This window comes from Plenodomus lingam (genome assembly GCF_022343315.1).
Source record: "Plenodomus lingam strain CAN1 chromosome Unknown scaffold_20, whole genome shotgun sequence".
NCBI lineage: Eukaryota > Fungi > Ascomycota > Dothideomycetes > Pleosporales > Leptosphaeriaceae > Plenodomus > Plenodomus lingam.
In genome coordinates, this window is record NW_027093974.1 from 2519165 (window position 1) to 2538807 (window position 19643).

Here is a 19643-nt window from a genome sequence, read left to right on the forward strand (position 1 = left end):
AGGTAGAAGAGGGCAGAGGTAGCATATTATTAAACCTAGTAGGCTTAGAGAAGGGTTAGGATAGAATCTAATTGCGTATTTCCTTATTCTATTAACGTAGTATAGCTATTATAGCAGAGTCTTAAGCCTGTTATTCTATTAATCTATAGACCTGTTGTATTAGCCTTTCTACTATATTAGGTTGCACCTAGTTATTCTAAATATCTAGCGCGTCTATCTCTTATTACTATTATAGTATGTTTAGAAGAAGATACTAAAATATTATAGACTAGCCTTAAGGGAAGAATGCAATAAGCGTTAATAATAGTATTTAGTATCTTAAAGGAGAGATAAGCCCTCCACGCCTTTTTATAGGTGTCTAGTGTGTTCGCTTAGTAGTGGTGTTAGACTTAGTCCGTCTTGTGTTAGACCTAGGCTTGGGCATAAGCCCAAGTCCTTCATAACTACACTTACTAGCTAGGGTGTTAGCTAGTAGTAAACCTATAATAGTAGAGTACTAATTACTTATTAAGACCTTATACTAGTTATAGTAGGGGGACGCCTTTATATAGTAATAGGTTACAAGCTTAATACCTAAGGATAGCACTTAAAACTATAGAAAAGCGCATATTTAGCACTTAGATAAGAAGGAAGTCCTAAGATATAATAGTAGAATATATATTCTAGAGGAACTAGCTATTAGGTAAGAGATTTTATTCTAGAACTATAACTTATATATAGTAGGCTACTTTAGTATATATAGGATACTTAAGCTAATTAAGAGAATATACTACTAGCCTACTCTATATTAAGATATTTAGGATTATATAAGAATATATACTATTTACTAGAGGAGTAAGGCTCTAAGGTATAGCTAATATAAAAAGCTATTACTACTACTAGTCCCTAGAGAAATCTTTAAGGAGGTTACACTAGACTTTATTACTAGCCTACTACTAGCAAAGGACTTTATAGGTTACGTGTTTAATATAATCCTTATAATAGTATATTACTTCTTAAAGATAGCACTCTATATACTTACTTTAAAAATATAGGATATAAAATAGTTTATAGAGGCTTACTTTATATATATTATTTTAAAGTTTAGGATCTAGAAAGGTATTATATTAGATAGAGGAGTGATTTTTACCTCTTTATTCTAGATAGAAATCTACTACTAACTATAGGTAAAGTGTAGGCTAAGCACTACCTTCTATCTATAGATAGATAGGCAAATAGAACGCTAGAACTAGACCCTAGAATAATACTTAAGAATATTTATATTAAGTTCTTAAGAAGACTAGGTAACACTCCTTACTATAGCGTAGTTTACCTATAATAATTTAGTATATAAGTTAATAAAAGTTACCCTATTCTAGGTAGTATATAGTAAGCATCCCTTACTTACTAAGCTACTTAAGGTTAGTAGGCTAGAGGGAGAGATACTAGACGTAATTAAAAGAGTAAAGCGTATATATAGTATAAGAGTAATAATAAAAGAATAGCTAAAGAAAGCACGCAAATATTAGAGCTAATACTATAATAAGAAATATAAGGAAGAAACCTTCTACCTAGGAGATCTAGTACTACTTAGCACTAAGTATATTAACTTAGCTAAATAACCTAGTAGAAAGCTATCTAGTAAGTTTATTAGCCTATTTTAGATATAAGGCGTAGTTAGAATATAGGTATACTACCTACTCCTTCTACCCTCCTATTATATTTATAATATATTCTATATTTCCCTACTAGAATATTAGAATCCTAGAATAGAAGAAGAGGATAATACCCTCCTACTAGACGTAACACCTAAAGGAGAAGAAGTTTAGGAGGTAGAGAAGATCCTAGGGAAGTAGAAAAGAAAAGGTTAACTATAATACCTACTCTGCTAGAAAGGCTATAATAAATCCTAGGATACCTAGACTCTACCCTTAGACTTTAAGAATATAGATAATATAATTTAATAATATAAACTTAGTAAAGCTCCTCTATAAGGAAAGTAAGAAAGGATTATAAGTAATATATAGAAAATATAGTAAAGAAGTATATCTTCTTATATAGCCTCTAGCCTAAATATAGCCTTAGGCCTATAGGTATCTATAAATATAAAAATACCTAATATAATTTATAGGAATTGCGCCCTACGCGTAATATACCTACTCCTCCTAAGTACCCTTGCCCTTAACTGCACCCTCCTTACCTTTAGTATCCTCCTTATCTCTACTACTATTACTAGCTTTAACACTAGCACCCTCCTTATTATTATTATTACTAGAGGAGCTATTAGTATTATTACTACTATTAGGAGCCTAAAACTAGTTAGTATACGCCCTATATACGCTTAATAAGCGCACTTATAAGTCTAGCTATATAGCCTATAATCTACTTAAGTGTAGCTATAATATAACGCTACTCTATAAGGATTAAGCTAAGGAATTAGAGTAAAGTAGTAGGGACCTAGGTAGCTATACCTAAAGGTGTGATAGTATAGGTAGTAATATAGTAGTAGCTTAATAGCTCTAAGTTAAACTAGCGCTAGTAGCGCGTAAGCTTAATACCTATAGTAATTATATTAGTATCTATCCTTAGAGTAGTAGTATTTATAACTATAGTATTATAGTTAGCGTAGAGGACGTATAAATAATTTAATTAGCTATTTATTACCTAAGGCACCTATAGAAATTAGCTATAGCGCACCTAAAGTAAACTCTTAGTATTAACCTTAGTATACCTACTATAGTTACTAGTAATATAGTGCTTATAGTAATAATACTTAGGTATATTATAATCCTTTTTCTACTTAGTAATATTTTAAGCGTAGTATAGGTAGGTTATAGCTAGGGCTACCTAATCTACGCGCTTAGCTAGCGCGTTAAACACGTAGGGCTAGGTACTATAGAGGTGCAACTTCTTAATATATTTAGGGTTTAGATAGTAAACTATATTAATAGGTATAGGATATATAGTTAAGGTGCGTTATAGGTACTTAAAGATTAAGGTATATAGTAGTAAAGTATTTAGTTATTTATAATATATAGAGCTTAGGCCTTAACTAAGTAATAAGTAAATAGTTAACTTTCTATAGTATAGTATAATAACACGCGTGTACTATACACCTATAATATATATAATATATAGAAGGAACGCTTATATAGCGTATTTATAGGTTAAACTATAGATACTCTTTTCCTTCCCTATAGGGTAAGGTTTTTATTAAGGCTATAGGTTACTACTAGGGACTATAGCTAGAGGGGGAGATTCTATAATAACCCTATTATAAAGACACCTTATAGTGTTTTAATTAGGTGCATCCCTAGCTAGGTTTAGTATCTTAGCGCCTAAGCTGCGTAAAACCTACACTTTGCGTAGGGCTTAGGCAAGACAAGTATTATTCTTGTGTTAATACTATACTAATAGCTATCTCTACACTATTCTATCTAGTATAAAGCAAATACTATTGCCTATAACTAGAACCTTATATTAGAGTACTATTAAAAACTAAATATATATTTAATAAGAGTGCCTATAAGTAGAGAAAGATTAGAGCTATACTCTAGGATAGTAATAGGGAGTAAATTACTACTATAGCTTGCATATACGCTAATAGTACTACTCTTACCTCTACCCTTATTTATTAGTCCTAATCTAGAGCTCTATAGGATACCTAGTTATAAGATTTTAACCTATTATAATACTAAGCTTTCTTTATAGGATTACTAAGTAGGTAGATAAGCTATACCCTAGGGGTATCCTAGCTTAAGGAGGTGTTTAATTATAAGACAAAAGCTAAAGCTTGTACTTTATACTAGCTCCTTATCCTTAATAGCTATAGATCTTATATAATAATAGAGTTTATTAAGTACTATAATAAATATAAGATCTTACTTATAATATATCCCCCTTATAGCACTTACACCCTTTAGCTACTTAATATTATAGTATTTGCTCCCTTTATAGCTTTATATAAAGCTTAACTATCTAGTTTTCTAGATAGCTCTTAAGGGCTTATAAGTATTACTAAGAGGGATTTCTACTAGTTATTTAATACTATATAGAGTAATACCTTTAAGGAAAAGCTAATATTAATAGCTTTTAAAGTAATAGGTATCTTACTACTTAACCCTAATATTATCCTTTTAAGGTTTAAAGCACCTATAAATAATAGTAACTAGCCTTCTTTAAGTAATAGTATAACCTTAATATTAAGTATAAGTAATTAGAGAAAGATAGAGTAGTTACTCTATAATACTATAATTAATATCTATAATAAATAGTTAAATAAGCTTAGCTAGATAATCTATACTATATTAGTAAGAAATACTCTACTTAACTATAAAAATAAACACCTAAGGGCTACCCTAGCTAATAAGAAGAAGCGTAGGAAGCGTAGTAAACCTCTATTATTACCCCCTAATAATAATTATAGTAGTAGTACCTAATTTATTTTACTATTAAAGGTAGAGTAAGTATTTAAGCTCTAGAAGTAAAAGAACCTTAAAGAATAGGAGCTATAATACTAAAAAAGCAAGGTAATTAAGCTTTATAAGTAATAGAAGCTTACTAAAGCTTAACTTATAAAGGAGTATTACCTAAATTAAGTAATTACTAAGAAGGAGTAGAAGAAGAAAGCTACCTAAAAGCTACTATATATAATAAGTAGAAAACTACTAAGTAACTAGAAAAGTAACTCTAAAATAATATTAAAATATCCTAAATAGGTAAGAGGTAAATCCTTAAGCCTCCTACTATTATACTAGCTAAGGTAGTTAATAAGGAGCTAGTAGAAGAGGATATAGTAGTAGAGGTAACTTTATAGCGTAGGCGCCTAATTAGACCCCCTAAAAAGCTGCTTATATAATCTAAAATATTTAATCTACTCTAATAGATCTAATAATTATAACTCTAAGAAATCTTGTAATAATAGCTATTGTAGGTGGCGCAATATCCTTATTTAGTGGGTGGTGGATTTTGGTGTTAGTGGGCGCTTGGTGGGGGTGGGCGCTCGGTGGTGGATCACGTTATATACTTGCTCACACAATCGGGCTGTGCTGCTTACTCTACTGTGCTGCTGTACTGTGCTGCTGTGCTGTCCTGTTTCAAGCCTTTACACAGCTTTGTTGCTTGTGTTGTGCGTTTACTGGTACTGTATGCTGTCGGCTAGGTAGGTATGGTACTGTGGCTATGTGTCTAAAATTAGGGGATTTTGAAACGGGGGGTGGGGGTGTGGGGGTGTCAGATGTAGGGTAGGGTAGGGTAGGTGAGAGGTGAGATGTGGGATATTAAATGTGGGATGTAAGGAGGTGTAAGATGGATATAATTATGTGTTTGGGGTAGGTAGGGTGATGGGAAGCGGGAGACGAGAGGGGCGGTATTGCTATCGCTTGGTGGTGTTGGTGTTGTTTTCTTGTGGCGTGGGGTTTGGGCATTGGGGTATGGGGTATGGGTAGTCATTGAGAGTCTGGGTGTTACGGTGACTGCGGGGTGGGGCTAGTCCCTACCAGTTCCAGGTACTACTCTACACATCTAATCGGTCTATACACCATCTGCGCAATCGCCATGTGCTCTTCACATCTGCGTACTATAGCCGCATGGTTACCACACCCAAACTCATTGACATTTGTGTCTCCACACATGCTTCGGGACTTACGCGTACGTCCTCATATATATGGCTTCTTCGTCAGCAGCTCCACACCTTCGCTCTCTACCTACGGTGTACAGCTTCGGTGCTGGATCAAAGCCACAGATACCTATAACGGGAAGTGCGGGTACCGAAGTAGGATGTGCGCGGTGTGTTGTTTGAGCGGTAGTGATTGGACATTACCTGGCAGGCTGAGATTCAAGAGAGTGAGCAAGTGGTTTGATGTGTGGATCGAACACTTATTCATGTCAGATTTATGTGCTAAAGAGCCGAGGCTGCGCGTGTTGTCTGTCTAAAGCCCACTGCGGATCGGTGAGTGCAGTGGCGTGTGTTGGGTTCGAGATGCAGAGATTCAGTTTCGTGGCCTTTTCGCATTGTTTTGTGATGTACGTGTGTTCTAGGTAGGGCGTTGATCAATCTGTGCTATTCGTGCATCCGCTCTCCACAAACGCATTCAAGATCTTGTGTCGGGAAGGGTATCCTGTCTAAGTGTTTAGGTATCGACTAGTAAGATCTGAGCACAATGATTAGCTATAAAGCGTACGGTACCACTGTGCTCGTCTTTAATCATCTTCACAACGGCTACCTACGACAAATACAGTTGTATCCAAATTGTGCTCGCAGTCCGATGATGCGCTTGTTTGTCTTTGGAGCAACTCCTCGCACGTAAATCTTAAAAGAACAGAGAAACAAGCGCATGGTGTTTTGAGAGGATTACTCGACACATGGATTACAATACTCTTTGGGAAACACACTCAATGATTGAGAGATGCGGAACTTCACCAAACTGTGTCTGTATGCTGCTCCTGTACGCTATGGCCTGCTTCTCCCGCAAATTTGTGGTGTAGATCTGTATTTAATCCATCCATCACTCGACCATCTTCATCCTCATTGGAAGTTCCAAAGTGCAAGTGGAATAAGAGATGTTTGCTTGAACGAAACTTCAACGCCTGATAAGCAATAACTTTTATTTCCCGCCAGTGATCCTGCATCTATAAAGATAGCACGCACACACGAGCACACGGCATGTGGAAGATCGCCCTGAAGATGGGAAAAGTGTAAAGACGAAAGATCATGTGTGCGTGCTGAGTTGAGCAAAAGTCCTACCCCGCAAGAACTATGTCTCGAGCACATGTCACTGATCCTCGTGGTATACAAGAGCTATCCAACAGAAGTGGTCATATGCAAGACTGATTCCTTAGCCTTGCATTGCTTGGGAACATGACTGAGGGTGTATATCGCACCAAAACAACAAGATGAAACACTAGCAACATGTGATCTTAGTGACTTTAGCTGCATGTGATATCAACGACATAAGTCTCTGGAGCCAGGCACTACCACACTCCGCTACGGGAGCCTTAATGACCCAAGGGACCATCACGTGACTTTATGGTCTACATATACCTCAGATCCCCCATCCACCACTCCTCTCACCGCTCCACACGCTTTTCTCCACTCGAGCCTGAAGACATCCTTCTGTCGCAAGAATGGTCAACTGCCGCCTGTAAGTCATCCAAAACTTTCAGTATGGCAGACCATCAAACATGACTACACTTTGCGCATGTCTGACTCTCACCTTTCCCACGTCGCTCTAAGAAAATAAAACCCCAAGTTCCATGCCCTTGCATCTAAGTCTTTCCCATCAAAGACTAATGTCTGAGTGAGAATTTTCGAAAATATACACATCTACCTCGGATATCTCCTCTCACCTGTTGACTAAAGTATTTCATTATATAACACGGTGACTTCTTGTTCCTGAGCTCGCAATTCAAATCCATTCCTGTCAGTGTTGCCGGCTCGCGTTTCAAAGCGCCATGTGGATTATATGATGAGTTTCCTCCTGTCTTCTACGCCGTAAAGCCAGAACTTCCACATGCATGCGACTCCGCTCTGTGAGAAAGATTCGAAACACAGCTCTTACTGGTGAATGGCAGTGTTGACTCGGACATGAACCTGCACAGAACACGCAAACATACTGCCAATGTCGCTGCTGCTTGAGATGTCGGAGTAGCTACAAAACCTTGATCTATCCCTCCTGCAACACACATTCTACACATTGGTCCCACTATATTTCCGAAATCTTGAAGGCAACAAAATGTAATGCTCTAGCTTTACATATCCACAGCAAAACTTATTCAATGAACGCACATGTGAAGAACGAGGACATGTCACACCTACCTGAAACATGACAGCAGAGTCCTTCCAAACTCCCCCCCCCCCCCAAATCAGCCTAAAAGCAAAACTCTCCATCCATCCAACCAGACATTCATATGCAAAACAAAGCCCACACGTCTCTGCATTAGCGTAGACCCGGAAGCATACTTACCTATCCAACCAGCCACAGCTTCCCAAACAGAGGGTCCAGAGGCCTGCGGCTCGCGGCTGGGTTCTTGGGTCGGCGGTTATGTGCGTGGATGGATGGGGAAGGATGGATGGGTTTGTGTGGGTTGGGGAGGGTTGAGGGTGATCGGGGGGGAAGGGGGGGGGGGGTGTGGTGGGTAGGGATGATAGGGAGAAGGGATGGGGTCTTGTGATAAATTTGATAAAGTCGATGTACTATCATAACCCGTGCAGTCATGCCTGGCAGGATTATGGTATGGTATTGGGATAAACAGCCCCCAAAAGAAAAAGGAGCACAGGAGTAAGAGGGGTCTTACTAGAAGAACTCCCATAGCAAAGCCTGCCGCCTGCTACGTGAAGCAAACTAAACTGGCAGAAAATTAAAACAGTCACAAAATGTCCCAGCCATGTGCCTGTTCGCGTTTGCCTATGCATATATATAGCCCTCATCAGCAACCACGCCCCCTCCCCCCCACCCACACACCCATACCCAAACCCACCCCTTCCCTCTCGCTCAACCCCCAAAATGTCCACCCTCACCCACCTAAAACGGGCCCTACACTCCATCGCCCCCCCATCCCACCCCCTCACCAACACCCAATACGCCACAGGCCACGACCTCCTGACCCAATCCCACGGCCGCCAAAACCACACCGCCTTCATAATCCCCCAGCTCACAAGCCTGCTGGAGCGACACTGGGGATCGCGAGAGCAGGTCCGGGTGCTGGAGATTGGGCCAGGCCCGGACAGTGTACTTGCGCGTGTTGGCGGGCGCGTGAGGCGGAAGATAGCTGGGTATACTGCGTTTGAGCCGAATACTGAGTTTGCGGAGATGTTGGAGGGGCGGCTGGGTTGTTCGTTGTGCGATGTCAGTACTACCACTGAGATTGCACCGGCGCTGGCGTTTCCGAATCTTGTGGGCGCGCTGGATGTGCGATGGGTGCCGTTTGGGGTAGACGGTGAAGTGCAGGATGGGGCCAGCAAGTACGATCTCGTGTTGTTTTGCCACAGCATGTATGGCATGAAGCCCAGACGAGCGTATATTGAACGCGCACTGGGTATGCTGGATGTGCAAGGTTTGGTGGTTGTGTTTCATCGCGATGGCACGTTGGAATTTGATGGCTTGGTGTGCCATGAGACGGCCACTTTTCCAAACGGCCGTGTCTGCGTGGAGGATAACGACGAGGCGGTGGATTCGTTCGCTGCGTTTGTTGCGGGAGGGACGACGGACGACAAGGCTAGCTGGCGCAGAGTATGCCGCAAGTTGTGTCGCCGGGAGAATTCTCATCTTGAGTTCAGCGCGCCCGAAGTCATGATAGCTTTCAACCGGCACGCCACTGCGCTGATGGATCTCCCAGTAGATGTGGCGGCAGGGAAAGACCGAACGATCAAGAATAGACAGGCGAGACTTCACCATCCTGCTGCTATAGTGAAGCCTAAAACGGTTCGAGAGGTTCAAAAGTGCGTTCAGTGGTCCAGAGAGCACGAGATTGGATTGACGGTTATTGGTGGTAGTCATGGCGGCCAGTGCCTTGCGTCGAATGTCATCGCGGTGGACATGAGCGCTTTTGACGGGGTACATGTCATTGAAGCAGAAACGAAGAGAAGAGAAGGAGAAAAAGAAGACCAAGAATTTCCCCCAAATCCGGGCCCGTTCATCGTGACTGGAGCCGGTAGCACAAATGGAGACGTTATCCGTACAGCCATGGCAGCAGGCTTGACAGTTCCCCTGGGCTCTCGGCCCAGTGTAGGGGCAGGTCTGTGGCTGCAAGGTGGTATCGGCCATCTTGTCAGGCAGCATGGACTCGCCTGTGATGCCATCGTCGGTGCCATTATCGTCAGCATCGAGTTTGGTGAGGTCTTCCATGTCGGACATGTTCCAAACCAACACATTCCAGTCGGTGCCGTTCGCCCTAGAAACGAGGCAGATCTGCTTTGGGCGATCAAGGGCGCTGGTACCAACTTTGGCATCGTGATCAACGTGACGTTCCGAGTTTACACTGCCCCCATCTACCTTACGCGGAACTGGGTTGTCCCGCTAGACGACACCGCCAATGCACGATCTAGGCTCCGCGAGTTTGATGAGAGTGTCGCGAAGAAGCTTGAGCGCAATTGTTCTGCTGACGCATATCTCTACTACGACAGAGACAAGCTGCAACTGGGCGTGGCCACGATTGAGACCTTTACGTCAGTCGACGATGTGGAAGCGCCTGCAGTCATCGTAAACGGCGCAAGTGGTTCGGAGAGTGAGTACAAGATAGTGGATGGATCGGGCCTGTTCGAGACAGAAATGTACGTGTCTCAAATGCATGGTGGACATGCCGGCGGCAAGACTTCAGCATACAAGCGGTGCATTTTTCTCAAAAACATTGGGAAGGAACATATCGCTAGCCGGCTTGTGAAGTCCATGGATAGTCGCCCAACACCATTCTGCTACTTTCATTTGTTACACGGCGGTGGAGCGGTTAGCGACATCGCAGCCGATGCCACTGCATTTGGATGTCGAGATTGGGATTTCGCCTGCGTGATCACTGGTGTGTGGCCCCGTGATCAAGATGACACGGAGTTGTCAGGATCTGTGATTCAGTGGGTCTACGATGTCGCTGGAGATTTGCTACCTCTAGGCTGCGGAGCGTATGGCGCTGACCTTGGGCCTGATCCAAGAGACGCAACACTGGCAGCTAAAGCCTTCGGACCAAACCTGCGGCGGTTGATTCAGCTCAAAAGCGATGCCGATCCGAAGAATGTGCTGGCATATACTTGTCCATTTCCACGAGTGTCGGTACCAAAGCTCATCATTCTTGTCACGGGTGAAAGCTGCGCTGGGAAAGACTATTGTGCGAACGTTTGGGCTTCTACGATCAGCAAAGCCATTACCCATCTTTCGGCACGCACAGTCAGTATCAGCGATGCAACAAAGCGAGAGTACGCAGCTGTCCACAATGCTGACATCAAACTCTTACTTGAAGATCGCGATTACAAAGAGCTACATCGGCCGAGATTGACAGCTTTCTATCGAAAGCAGGTACAACAGCGACCAAGCCTTCCAGAGGAGCATTTTTGGGATGTGGTGCATGATTCTGTTGGTATCGACGTACTGCTAATTACCGGCATGAGAGATGAAGCACCTGTTCCGATATTCTCGCCTCTTGTGGCCGATAGCAGGCTGATTGAGGTTCGCATACAGTCAACCCTAGAGACGCAGCGTGCGCGTGGAGGAGTCGAAAAACCCGAGAGCTATGATCTCCGCGCGGAAGAGACAGTCAGAAATTACCGCCCCAGTCTCACCTTCCACAATGACGCAGCTGGCAGTCAGGCAGCAGATAAGTTCGCTAAAGACCACTTGCTCTTTTTTCTTCATCCTGAGTTGGAGGTACTAGCCTCTATGATATGTTCAGTGCCTGGTTTTCCTCGTCCAAAAATCAGCTTCCGCCATGTCCTCGGCATCTCCCAGCACCTTGGAGGTCTGGAATTGTGTACGAATCAGCTCCAACAGCACTTCAGCGGTGATTGGGAAAAAGTAGGCGCCATTGCGTGCTGTGAAGCCGGCGGCTACGTCTTTGCGTCGCCATTGGCATTGCGTACTAAAGTACCCCTACGGCTGATTCGAAAAGCGGGAAAACTTCCTCCACCCTGTATTTCTGTTACAAAGGCTGCATCACATATCTCGAAGATCCAAGAAGAAGAAAAGATTGAGATGGAGCGAGATGCGTTTGCAGATGGCAGGAATGTAGTGGTTGTGGATGATGTGCTTGCTACAGGGGAGACTCTTTGTGCAGTGTTGGGACTGTTAGAGAAGGCTGGTGTGAGTAAAAAGGAGATTAGTGTTATGGTTGTTGCCGAGTTTCCATTTCATCGTGGCCGGGACTTGTTGCGGCGAAGAGGGTTTGGTAATGTTTGTGTTCAAAGCCTTTTGGTTTTTGGTGGTGCTTGAAGACAGGATGGCGACAACGTGATGGATCTGCGAGAACGGCCTGGTGTGTAGTGTATTACGGTAGGAACACAAGACTCTGATGGTGAAGTGGTAATCACCTCTGTTTTCAAAGCGCACATGTCTTGTTATGGAAAAGCCCTAGTCATGAAGAGATTGAAAAGCGAGTTTGGGCAACAAGAAAGAACAGAACCCAGTAGTGCAGTTGGAAATGAACAATGACTGTTGCCAGTAATGACGCGCTCATGTGCGCTTTTCGAGATTGTTGTGCACACGGTAGTCTGGGACAAAGACGGCTCTTCTAGGTAAGTCCAAAGTAAAACCAAAGTCCTTGTGGTTATTCGAGAGCATGCCATGGCGCTGGCGCAGGCTACCAGTGGTGGTAGAAGTAGTAGTGTCGTGGTAGGGTAAGAGTCAAGATGAATGGTGCTAGTCTCTCTCTCGAGTGTGGTCAGAGACCTGGATTCATCTTCTGACAGCTCGGGAGAATGGTAGTCGAAGCATAGTGGAAGCAAGGTGAGTTGGCATAATGGACCGTTATTGTGTGAGGGGAATGTGTTTGCTCGTTCCCATCACTACTGAATCTGAAGTCGTGATAGACGACTGGCCGTGCACCGCGCTAGTGGATGGCTTCATACCCGATTCGGACAGACTCGCCAGCAAACCATGGTCGACGGCCGGTGGTATCAACAACAAGTGCATCCAGCTCTTTACCATGGAAACAAAGACAGAGGACATGTACATCACTTGCATCATCTCTGCATGTTCGTGATTTCAAAGAATCCAAGAGGACGATACTGTATGCAGCCATGACAACACGACTGCTCTTGCTCTCCGTTGCCCGTCTGCCTAAAGAAAAACGGGCATTCCAAGCATCGGGCGCGCAACACAACCATGATTGGCCCGTCCTCGCTTGCCTTGACCGCCCGCATCCTTGCCGCCCTCGCATTGCAGGCGCGCAGCAGGCAGAGCCCACCCCTCCCCCCTTCCACACCCTCAACAAACCCGCTCCGACACCTGCCTGCCAAACCCAAACCCCCCCCCCCAACCTCTTTCATCGCAAAACATCGGTCTAGAGCCGCTTTCCATTACCTTTCCGCCCATCGTTTGGATGCGCGCGTCGAGGCGAATCTTTTGATCCCCATCTTGCGAGTTTTGGGACGCGTTTTGGGAGGGAAAAGTCGGCGTTCTTCGTCGCGGTACTTGGCCACCTGGCCCTGCTGCGCTGTCGCCCGCCCGCAGCCTGCGCAACATCCCTCTGCCACAGCCTGCCGCAACACCCAGTCACGTGTGCACGGTCCTAAAGAAAAAATAACTCCCCACCCCCCCCCTTCCCCCAACTGGCAGTCTGACGCATCACGACCATGTCGCAGAGGGTGGCCGGCCAGCGCTTTCGCCAGCGCAAATTATCGACAAAGCAGAACCTACCTGTCGTGCGCGAGCATGAGGTGGAGCAGCTGGCCGATGACGATGCCTCGCGTCACATCCCCAAAGTCGAAACGGGTGTCGAGAAGGGAGAAGAGATTGTAAGTTCCACGCTAGGCCCGATCCGGGCTTTCTCACCCTCGCAGCCTGCCACGGCCGTCTCTCTCTCTCTTTTGCATGAATGATCTTGTGCGAAAACAGACGATGCGAATGGCAGAGAAAATACGACCAACTCACCTTTGCCGTCAGCACCGCACATACTAATACAGCCCGCAGGAACACCACTTGCAGGCTGTCATCTCTGCCGCCCAAGCAGCTGTCCACGGCTCTACTGGTGGAGAAATCGCCCAACTAGTCATCCCAACGCCAGAGGCTACGGCAAGTAAAGTGCAGTATGAAGAACTCTATCCCAAAAAGTTCACCCAGCCTGCAACCTACATCCGCTTCTCCTCGACCGTAGAAGACACCTCCGGTTGTCCCTATTGCATGACCAGTGATGATGTCGCCTTTCTCAAGTCGTACAACCAGAAGCGACAAAAGGGTAACCAATGCTCCGAAGACGAGTTCGAGGAGATGATCAACTTCTTCGAGGAGACGACGGCAACAAAACAGCCTTTTGCTGCCGTCGATAATTCGCCTGTCCTCCCCTACGAAGAATTCGAAGCTGAGTTTGATAATACCATTCGCGAATCAGCGCGCCGATTTGCAAAAGACATCTATGCCCACTGGAAGAATCAGCGATTACTCCAGGGCAATCGGCCGCTCATGCCAATGCTGAAATTTGAGACAAACCAGGATACTGATGATGCTGACCCCTATGTCTGCTTCCGACGTCGTGAAGTGCGACAAGTCCGCAAGACGCGTGGTCGCGATGCCCAGGTGACCGAGAAGCTCAAGAAGCTCAGAGTCGAGCTCGAACAGGCTCGTGTCTTGGTGGCCCAAGTCAGAAAGCGTGAGATGTTGATTCGGGAGAGCCTTGCGATTGACAAGAAGATCTTCCAACAACGAGCAGAGGTCAAGGAGACAAAGCGAAGACTGAGTATCAAGGGTGACGATGACGACCTCCTCATCACGCAGAAGGTACGTCTCCATGACGAGTCAAGGAGGGCAGAGACCGCAACTGACACCTCACAGCCTGCTCCCAAGCCTAAGAGGCCCACGGATCTTGAGAGAGTACGCCAGAATATCCCTGGCATGAAGCCTCGGGACACTCGTTCGGATGGTCGTCTTGTGGACAGCGATCTCGTGTACTTGGAGGAGCAGCAAGCCAAGAAAACCGAAGCAATCGACAGCTTCATTGAAGACAACCTGGTCAAACACCAGAAATGGAACGTTGGCTGGGTCGATGCGACATGGCGGCCCATCACACCACCACTGGAACCCGCTGCGGCGAAGTCGGACTTCCGTACAGTCTTTACGGAGAGTCAGCTTCCCACGCCTCCAGCTTCTGTGTCTGATGAAGGTGCTGATGCCATGGCAGTTGAGCCACTTAAGCAGCAGCCTGATCAACGACGAGTTCCCAGAATCCGGTTTGCGACGCCACCTGATGACGTCCCTTTCCAAGACCAAAGTCGATTCCGACGGCGAATAGGTCGGGGTGGGCGAGTGATGATTGATCGACGAGGCGTGAAGCGGCAGAAGACCGATGGTCGGATAGACGATCGCCTTGCAGATCGATGGCGGTATTCTGGCGAGAGTAGCGAGGACGAGCAAGTATATCCAGTTGACTGGACAGATAATCTCCACATCAGGTACAGGATCATGATAGAGCGGCAAGGCGAGAAGCCAAATCATCCGCAGCCACCGCCGGCCGGGCCTGCACGAAGATCCATTGAGAACCACAATCGATCGGCGTCAGGTCACCTGCTTCCCCCTACACCCACAACTGCAAGTGCTGCAAGCAGGTGATAGCGGCGACGTTTCGTCACTCACTGTGGCGTAGACGAGAACTTTGAGTATTGGCCCTGCAATCAGTAATGTCTTTTGTTTTGGAAACAGGACGTTGAAGATGAAGCATGCTTGGACACATCTACCAGAGTTATGATGTACGCTACCCCATTGATCAGCGCGATTGGGGGATGGTTGGAGTGGGTGTACGGCTAGACGGCTGGATGGAAGGATACCAAGGCTGTTAATAGCCGAGCCGAGGGGACCCAACTGGATCGCGGCCGAATCAGTGGTCTGAGACATTCCTATAAAATATCGTCAGCTGCGATGTAAGGCGTGAGAGGGCTTGCATCGCGTGACCCAAAAAAAGCAGAAATACAAATCAATTCAATAAAAATTGAAAAACGTACCTCAATTGTCCTTTCCTCCAACGACTAATATGTCAGTGTCCTCTAGTCCGTCCTTGTTGCGAGGCGAAGATCCTGTTATTGGCTATGGCGCTTTTTTGAATTATCTCGAGCTTGGTGGACTTGTATGCTAGACCTTACGCCCTTGGCTTCTTCTCCGTGCCTCCCATTTCCACATCGCCTTCTTCGTCCACTTCTCTTTGCCTCTTTGCTATACCGCCAGCTCTTGCCAACATTTCAGCCAACGCTTCTTCAAACTGCCTCAAAATCTGCTTTTCGCCAATGCGCACTGCTCGCGCCATGGCCTGTCGATGTCTTGTCACATCAGATGGATCCGGTGTCGGCGCGTCATTCACGAGTTGCAGATCATGCTCCAAGGTGGTTTTGTATTGCGCGAGTCGTGCTTGCACAATCTTGTGCAGTAACTCTGCGCCCTTGGACGAGATCTTCTCGGGCTTTGGTAGTTTGCTTTTGCGCTGTAAGCGCTCAAATTCTTCATCTGGCAGCAGCATGGACTCGACCAAGATGATAAGCTCCGGGGAGAGACTCTCCTGTAGTGTAAAAGGGCTGCTTGCTGTGATGTCGTATCCTGAGTCGATAACCTCCTGCTCGTCCAAGTACTGCAATCTTTGGTCAATCCAAGATCCTGATGCAGTCGCAACTTCAGACACGAGCTCCATGGGAACCTCAACGACATCATACTGCGCGTAGTTCTCCGTGACATAACCATATCGACGTAGTAGATCCGAGCGAGGAAGTGGCCCGTAGTCATTGAAGATCTCCTCACCTGCTTTGATCGGCTTGAGAGCCTTCATCTCGAGGTATTTTTGTTCGTAGAAGAGCCGTGCGTTGCAACGATCTGCGTCAGCGTTGAGCATATCGGCCAAGGGAATCATGCCCTTGGGCAAAGCCTCATCCTCCTCTTCCTCTGCAAACCCCTCTTCGTCGACATCCTTGCGCGGTGTAGCGGGCTCAATGTCAAAAGCATATGCCATGATTAGACTGCCCATCTTGTGCATCAAAGTGATGTTCTTCTCGTCGCGCATCTCCTCAGCCTTTTGCGCTGCCCTGCTGTCGCCCGAAAAGAATATTCCTGCAAACTCTTTGATGACTGGTACGAGCTGGCCCAGGAATGCCTCATTCGCTCCTTCTCTCCCGATCTTAGCCAGCACGGCGCTGGCTTGAAGCTCCGCCAACTCATGTTCAGACCAGAACATCAAGGTGTTGAACTCATTGGGGAGGACGGCAAAGTATGGTGCCCAGTTTGAAGCATCGCCGTTGAGGTGCTCATACAGCATGACAAGGATAAGGGAGAGCCAAGGCCCGAGGAGGTCGAATGTCGAAGTGGGGATCTCGGTGGAGAGGATGGAGTTTTCGACACTCAAGACTGCGGAGCGGGGTATACGAAAAAGGACTTCATGTTCTCTGATCTCCTGTGTAGCAACTGTATTTTAGCATTAGTACTCTTTTTCGATTTCGTGTATGAAGGTGCAGCGGAAGTAAGCACATGGGTGTTTACGAATACGTACCTACGCCTCTACCCGCACCTTTGCTTCGAAGGTCCTCAAGTTGGACCTTGGGACTGATGTCTGTGCCAGACCGACGGAGCCATGCTAAAAAAGCCTGACCAGCTGCGTCGAAGTCTGCCATGCGCGGCAAGAGATCTGAGTGTGGTGGTGGTGGTTGGGGAAGGGAAATGTGAACAGTGGATTGCTTAGCGGTGGGAACCGAGGATGACCCAATTGGTCCGAGTGGAATACTTCATTGTGGGGCTTATAACTCTGTGTGGCTGGAACAACAGCCTGCGAGGATGCAAGATTTTTTTTGAGGGTTGAGTATTGATATAGCGAATCTATAAGATCAATTCTTGTTCAGCATAATCCTTAAGGTTGGCTATATCGTCCTACAATTGATGTTTGATTGTGTTCAACTAGGGTGATTTGGCGACATCATGTGAGGAATACCGGCGATATTAATATTATGGATTTTGGAACACCTGAAACCATACACAAGGAATTTTCAGAGTTGAGTTAACGGACAATGTTGCTCTAAACACTTTCCAAGTCTACAATGACCAGCCAGATGAAGTCCAGGCCGTTGACGATGAATGTATCTTATCGATAACGCAACTCGCAACGTCACCCCACCATTCACGAACTCTTGACGCGTGCACATGCGTTTTGAGATACATCTTTGTCTCCAATGCAAATAATCATCAACAAGCTGTCACATTCTAGACCTGATACTCTCCAGACACAATGATCGCGATAGGTTTAGAAGGAAGCGCCAACAAGATTGGTATTGGCGTCATTTCCCACCCTGCACCAGGCGAACCTCCCATCATCCTCTCAAACCTACGACACACATACATTTCCCCCGCAGGCGAAGGATTCCTTCCTAAAGACACCGCAATACATCACCGAGCATGGGTCGTGAGGCTTATCAAACAGGCTGTGCGCCAGGCTGGAGTCAAGGTCGAAGACATCGATTGTATATGCTACACTAAAGGACCAGGCATGGGTGCGCCACTTCAGAGTGTAGCACTCGCTGCGCGGACGATCAGTCTACTATGGGGCAAGCCGATGGTGGGTGTCAATCACTGTGTTGGGCGTTCGTGTACCTTCTACTCGCAGCGTTGACCTTGTGCTAACCAGAGCAAGATATCGAGATGGGTCGCTCGATAACCCGTGCTGACAACCCGGTTGTCCTCTACGTCTCAGGTGGAAATACACAGGTCATCGCGTACTCTGCACAAAGATATCGCATCTTTGGTGAGACACTCGATATTGCGATAGGTAATTGCATAGACCGCTTTGCGCGCACGCTCATGATACCCAACGACCCGTTCCCCGGCTACAATATCGAACAACTGGCCAAAAATGGAAAGAATCTAGTGGATCTTCCGTACGGTGTGAAGGGTATGGATGCAAGCTTCTCTGGTATATTGGCTGCTGCGGATCTCCTTGCGCGCGGGCTAGACGAGTCGTTACCACACGAGAAACGATTGAAAACCGAGGAGGGGAACCTGGTCACAAAGGAAGACATGTGCTTCTCTCTACAGGAAACCATATTCGCGATGCTTGTCGAGATTACAGAGCGCGCCATGGCGCATGTTGGCTCGCAGCAGGTTCTTGTGGTAGGGGGCGTAGGATCGAACGAGCGGCTTCAGCAAATGATGGGAATGATGGCGAGAGACAGAGGAGGTAGTGTTTTTGCAACCGATGAACGATTCTGCATTGACAATGGCATCATGATAGCGCATGCTGGGCTTCTGGAGTATGGCACTGGAATTGTGACACCTTTGGAAGACACCACTTGCACGCAAAGATTTAGAACAGATGAGGTTTTTGTCGGCTGGAGGGATTAGATGAACTGAGGAGTCGAAGAAAAACCGTGGCTTATAAGATACCCAAAACGCGATCCCACCCTACTTGTAATCTCAAGAGTCAAAGCTCATTTGCAATGTCTTACCAATAGACTACACCACTGACGCCATCTTCCCCAAACGCAAGCATGTAGGGATTTCTCTGCATGAGCATATACGCGTAAAAAAAATCTACAGTCAAAAAACGCATCGCGCCCATAACTCGCGATGAGGAGACGCTCTTGACACAGTCAATTGGATCTTTTCGTCTGATTTTAACTGCAAACACATCATCGCGTTTTGGAAAGACCTTTGCAAGCCCCATAATGCCTATCTGTATGAGATTGGTGGTATGGATTTATTTCGACTTTTGGCCTGTAGGTAGTTGTGTAAGCATAGGTGTTCCTACTACAATAGGGATTCTCATTTTTTTGATTTATTTTTTCCACATCTCAGGGATCCCATCTTTATCTCATATCCTTTCCCCAGAGCTCCACTAGCTATTCAGAGGATCATAATGAGTAAACCAATGGAATTCCAATTATATTACTGTATAGGCAAATTTGGGTTTGAGAGCGGGCTGCTAGGTGTGCTGACACTCATACTGGCCTTGGAACCTAGCTATCCTTGGCCAGCGGGGCGTATTAGCCGTGAGGTACTGTCCATATCCGG

The 19643-nt window shown here is 45.8% G+C and overlaps 4 protein-coding genes across 4 annotated transcripts; 3 read left to right on the forward strand and 1 right to left on the reverse strand.

The window, feature by feature from the left end:
- Window positions 1–8483: 8483 nt before the first annotated feature.
- IAQ61_011893 (uncharacterized protein) lies at window positions 8484–11891 on the forward strand (the record flags this gene model as incomplete). The annotated part of the gene is made up of 1 exon (XM_066099390.1): window positions 8484–11891. One exon carries the CDS (start codon window positions 8484–8486, stop codon window positions 11889–11891), a length of 3408 nt encoding a protein of 1135 aa, XP_065950909.1.
- Window positions 11892–12894: 1003 nt separating this feature from the next.
- IAQ61_011894 (uncharacterized protein) lies at window positions 12895–15632 on the forward strand. The gene is made up of 3 exons (XM_066099391.1): window positions 12895–13414; window positions 13590–14393; window positions 14448–15632. The coding sequence occupies exons 1-3, from the start codon at window positions 13253–13255 to the stop codon at window positions 15219–15221; spliced, it is 1740 nt and encodes a 579-aa protein (XP_065950910.1). The 5' UTR covers window positions 12895–13252; the 3' UTR covers window positions 15222–15632.
- Window positions 15633–15744: 112 nt separating this feature from the next.
- IAQ61_011895 (uncharacterized protein) lies at window positions 15745–17257 on the reverse strand (the record flags this gene model as incomplete). The annotated part of the gene is made up of 2 exons (XM_003844428.1): window positions 15745–17051; window positions 17137–17257. 2 exons carry the CDS (start codon window positions 17255–17257, stop codon window positions 15745–15747), a joined length of 1428 nt encoding a protein of 475 aa, XP_003844476.1.
- Window positions 17258–17865: 608 nt separating this feature from the next.
- On the forward strand, window positions 17866–18974 carry KAE1 (putative tRNA threonylcarbamoyladenosine biosynthesis protein kae1; the record flags this gene model as incomplete). The annotated part of the gene is made up of 2 exons (XM_003844429.1): window positions 17866–18217; window positions 18268–18974. 2 exons carry the CDS (start codon window positions 17866–17868, stop codon window positions 18972–18974), a joined length of 1059 nt encoding a protein of 352 aa, XP_003844477.1.
- Window positions 18975–19643: the final 669 nt, after the last annotated feature.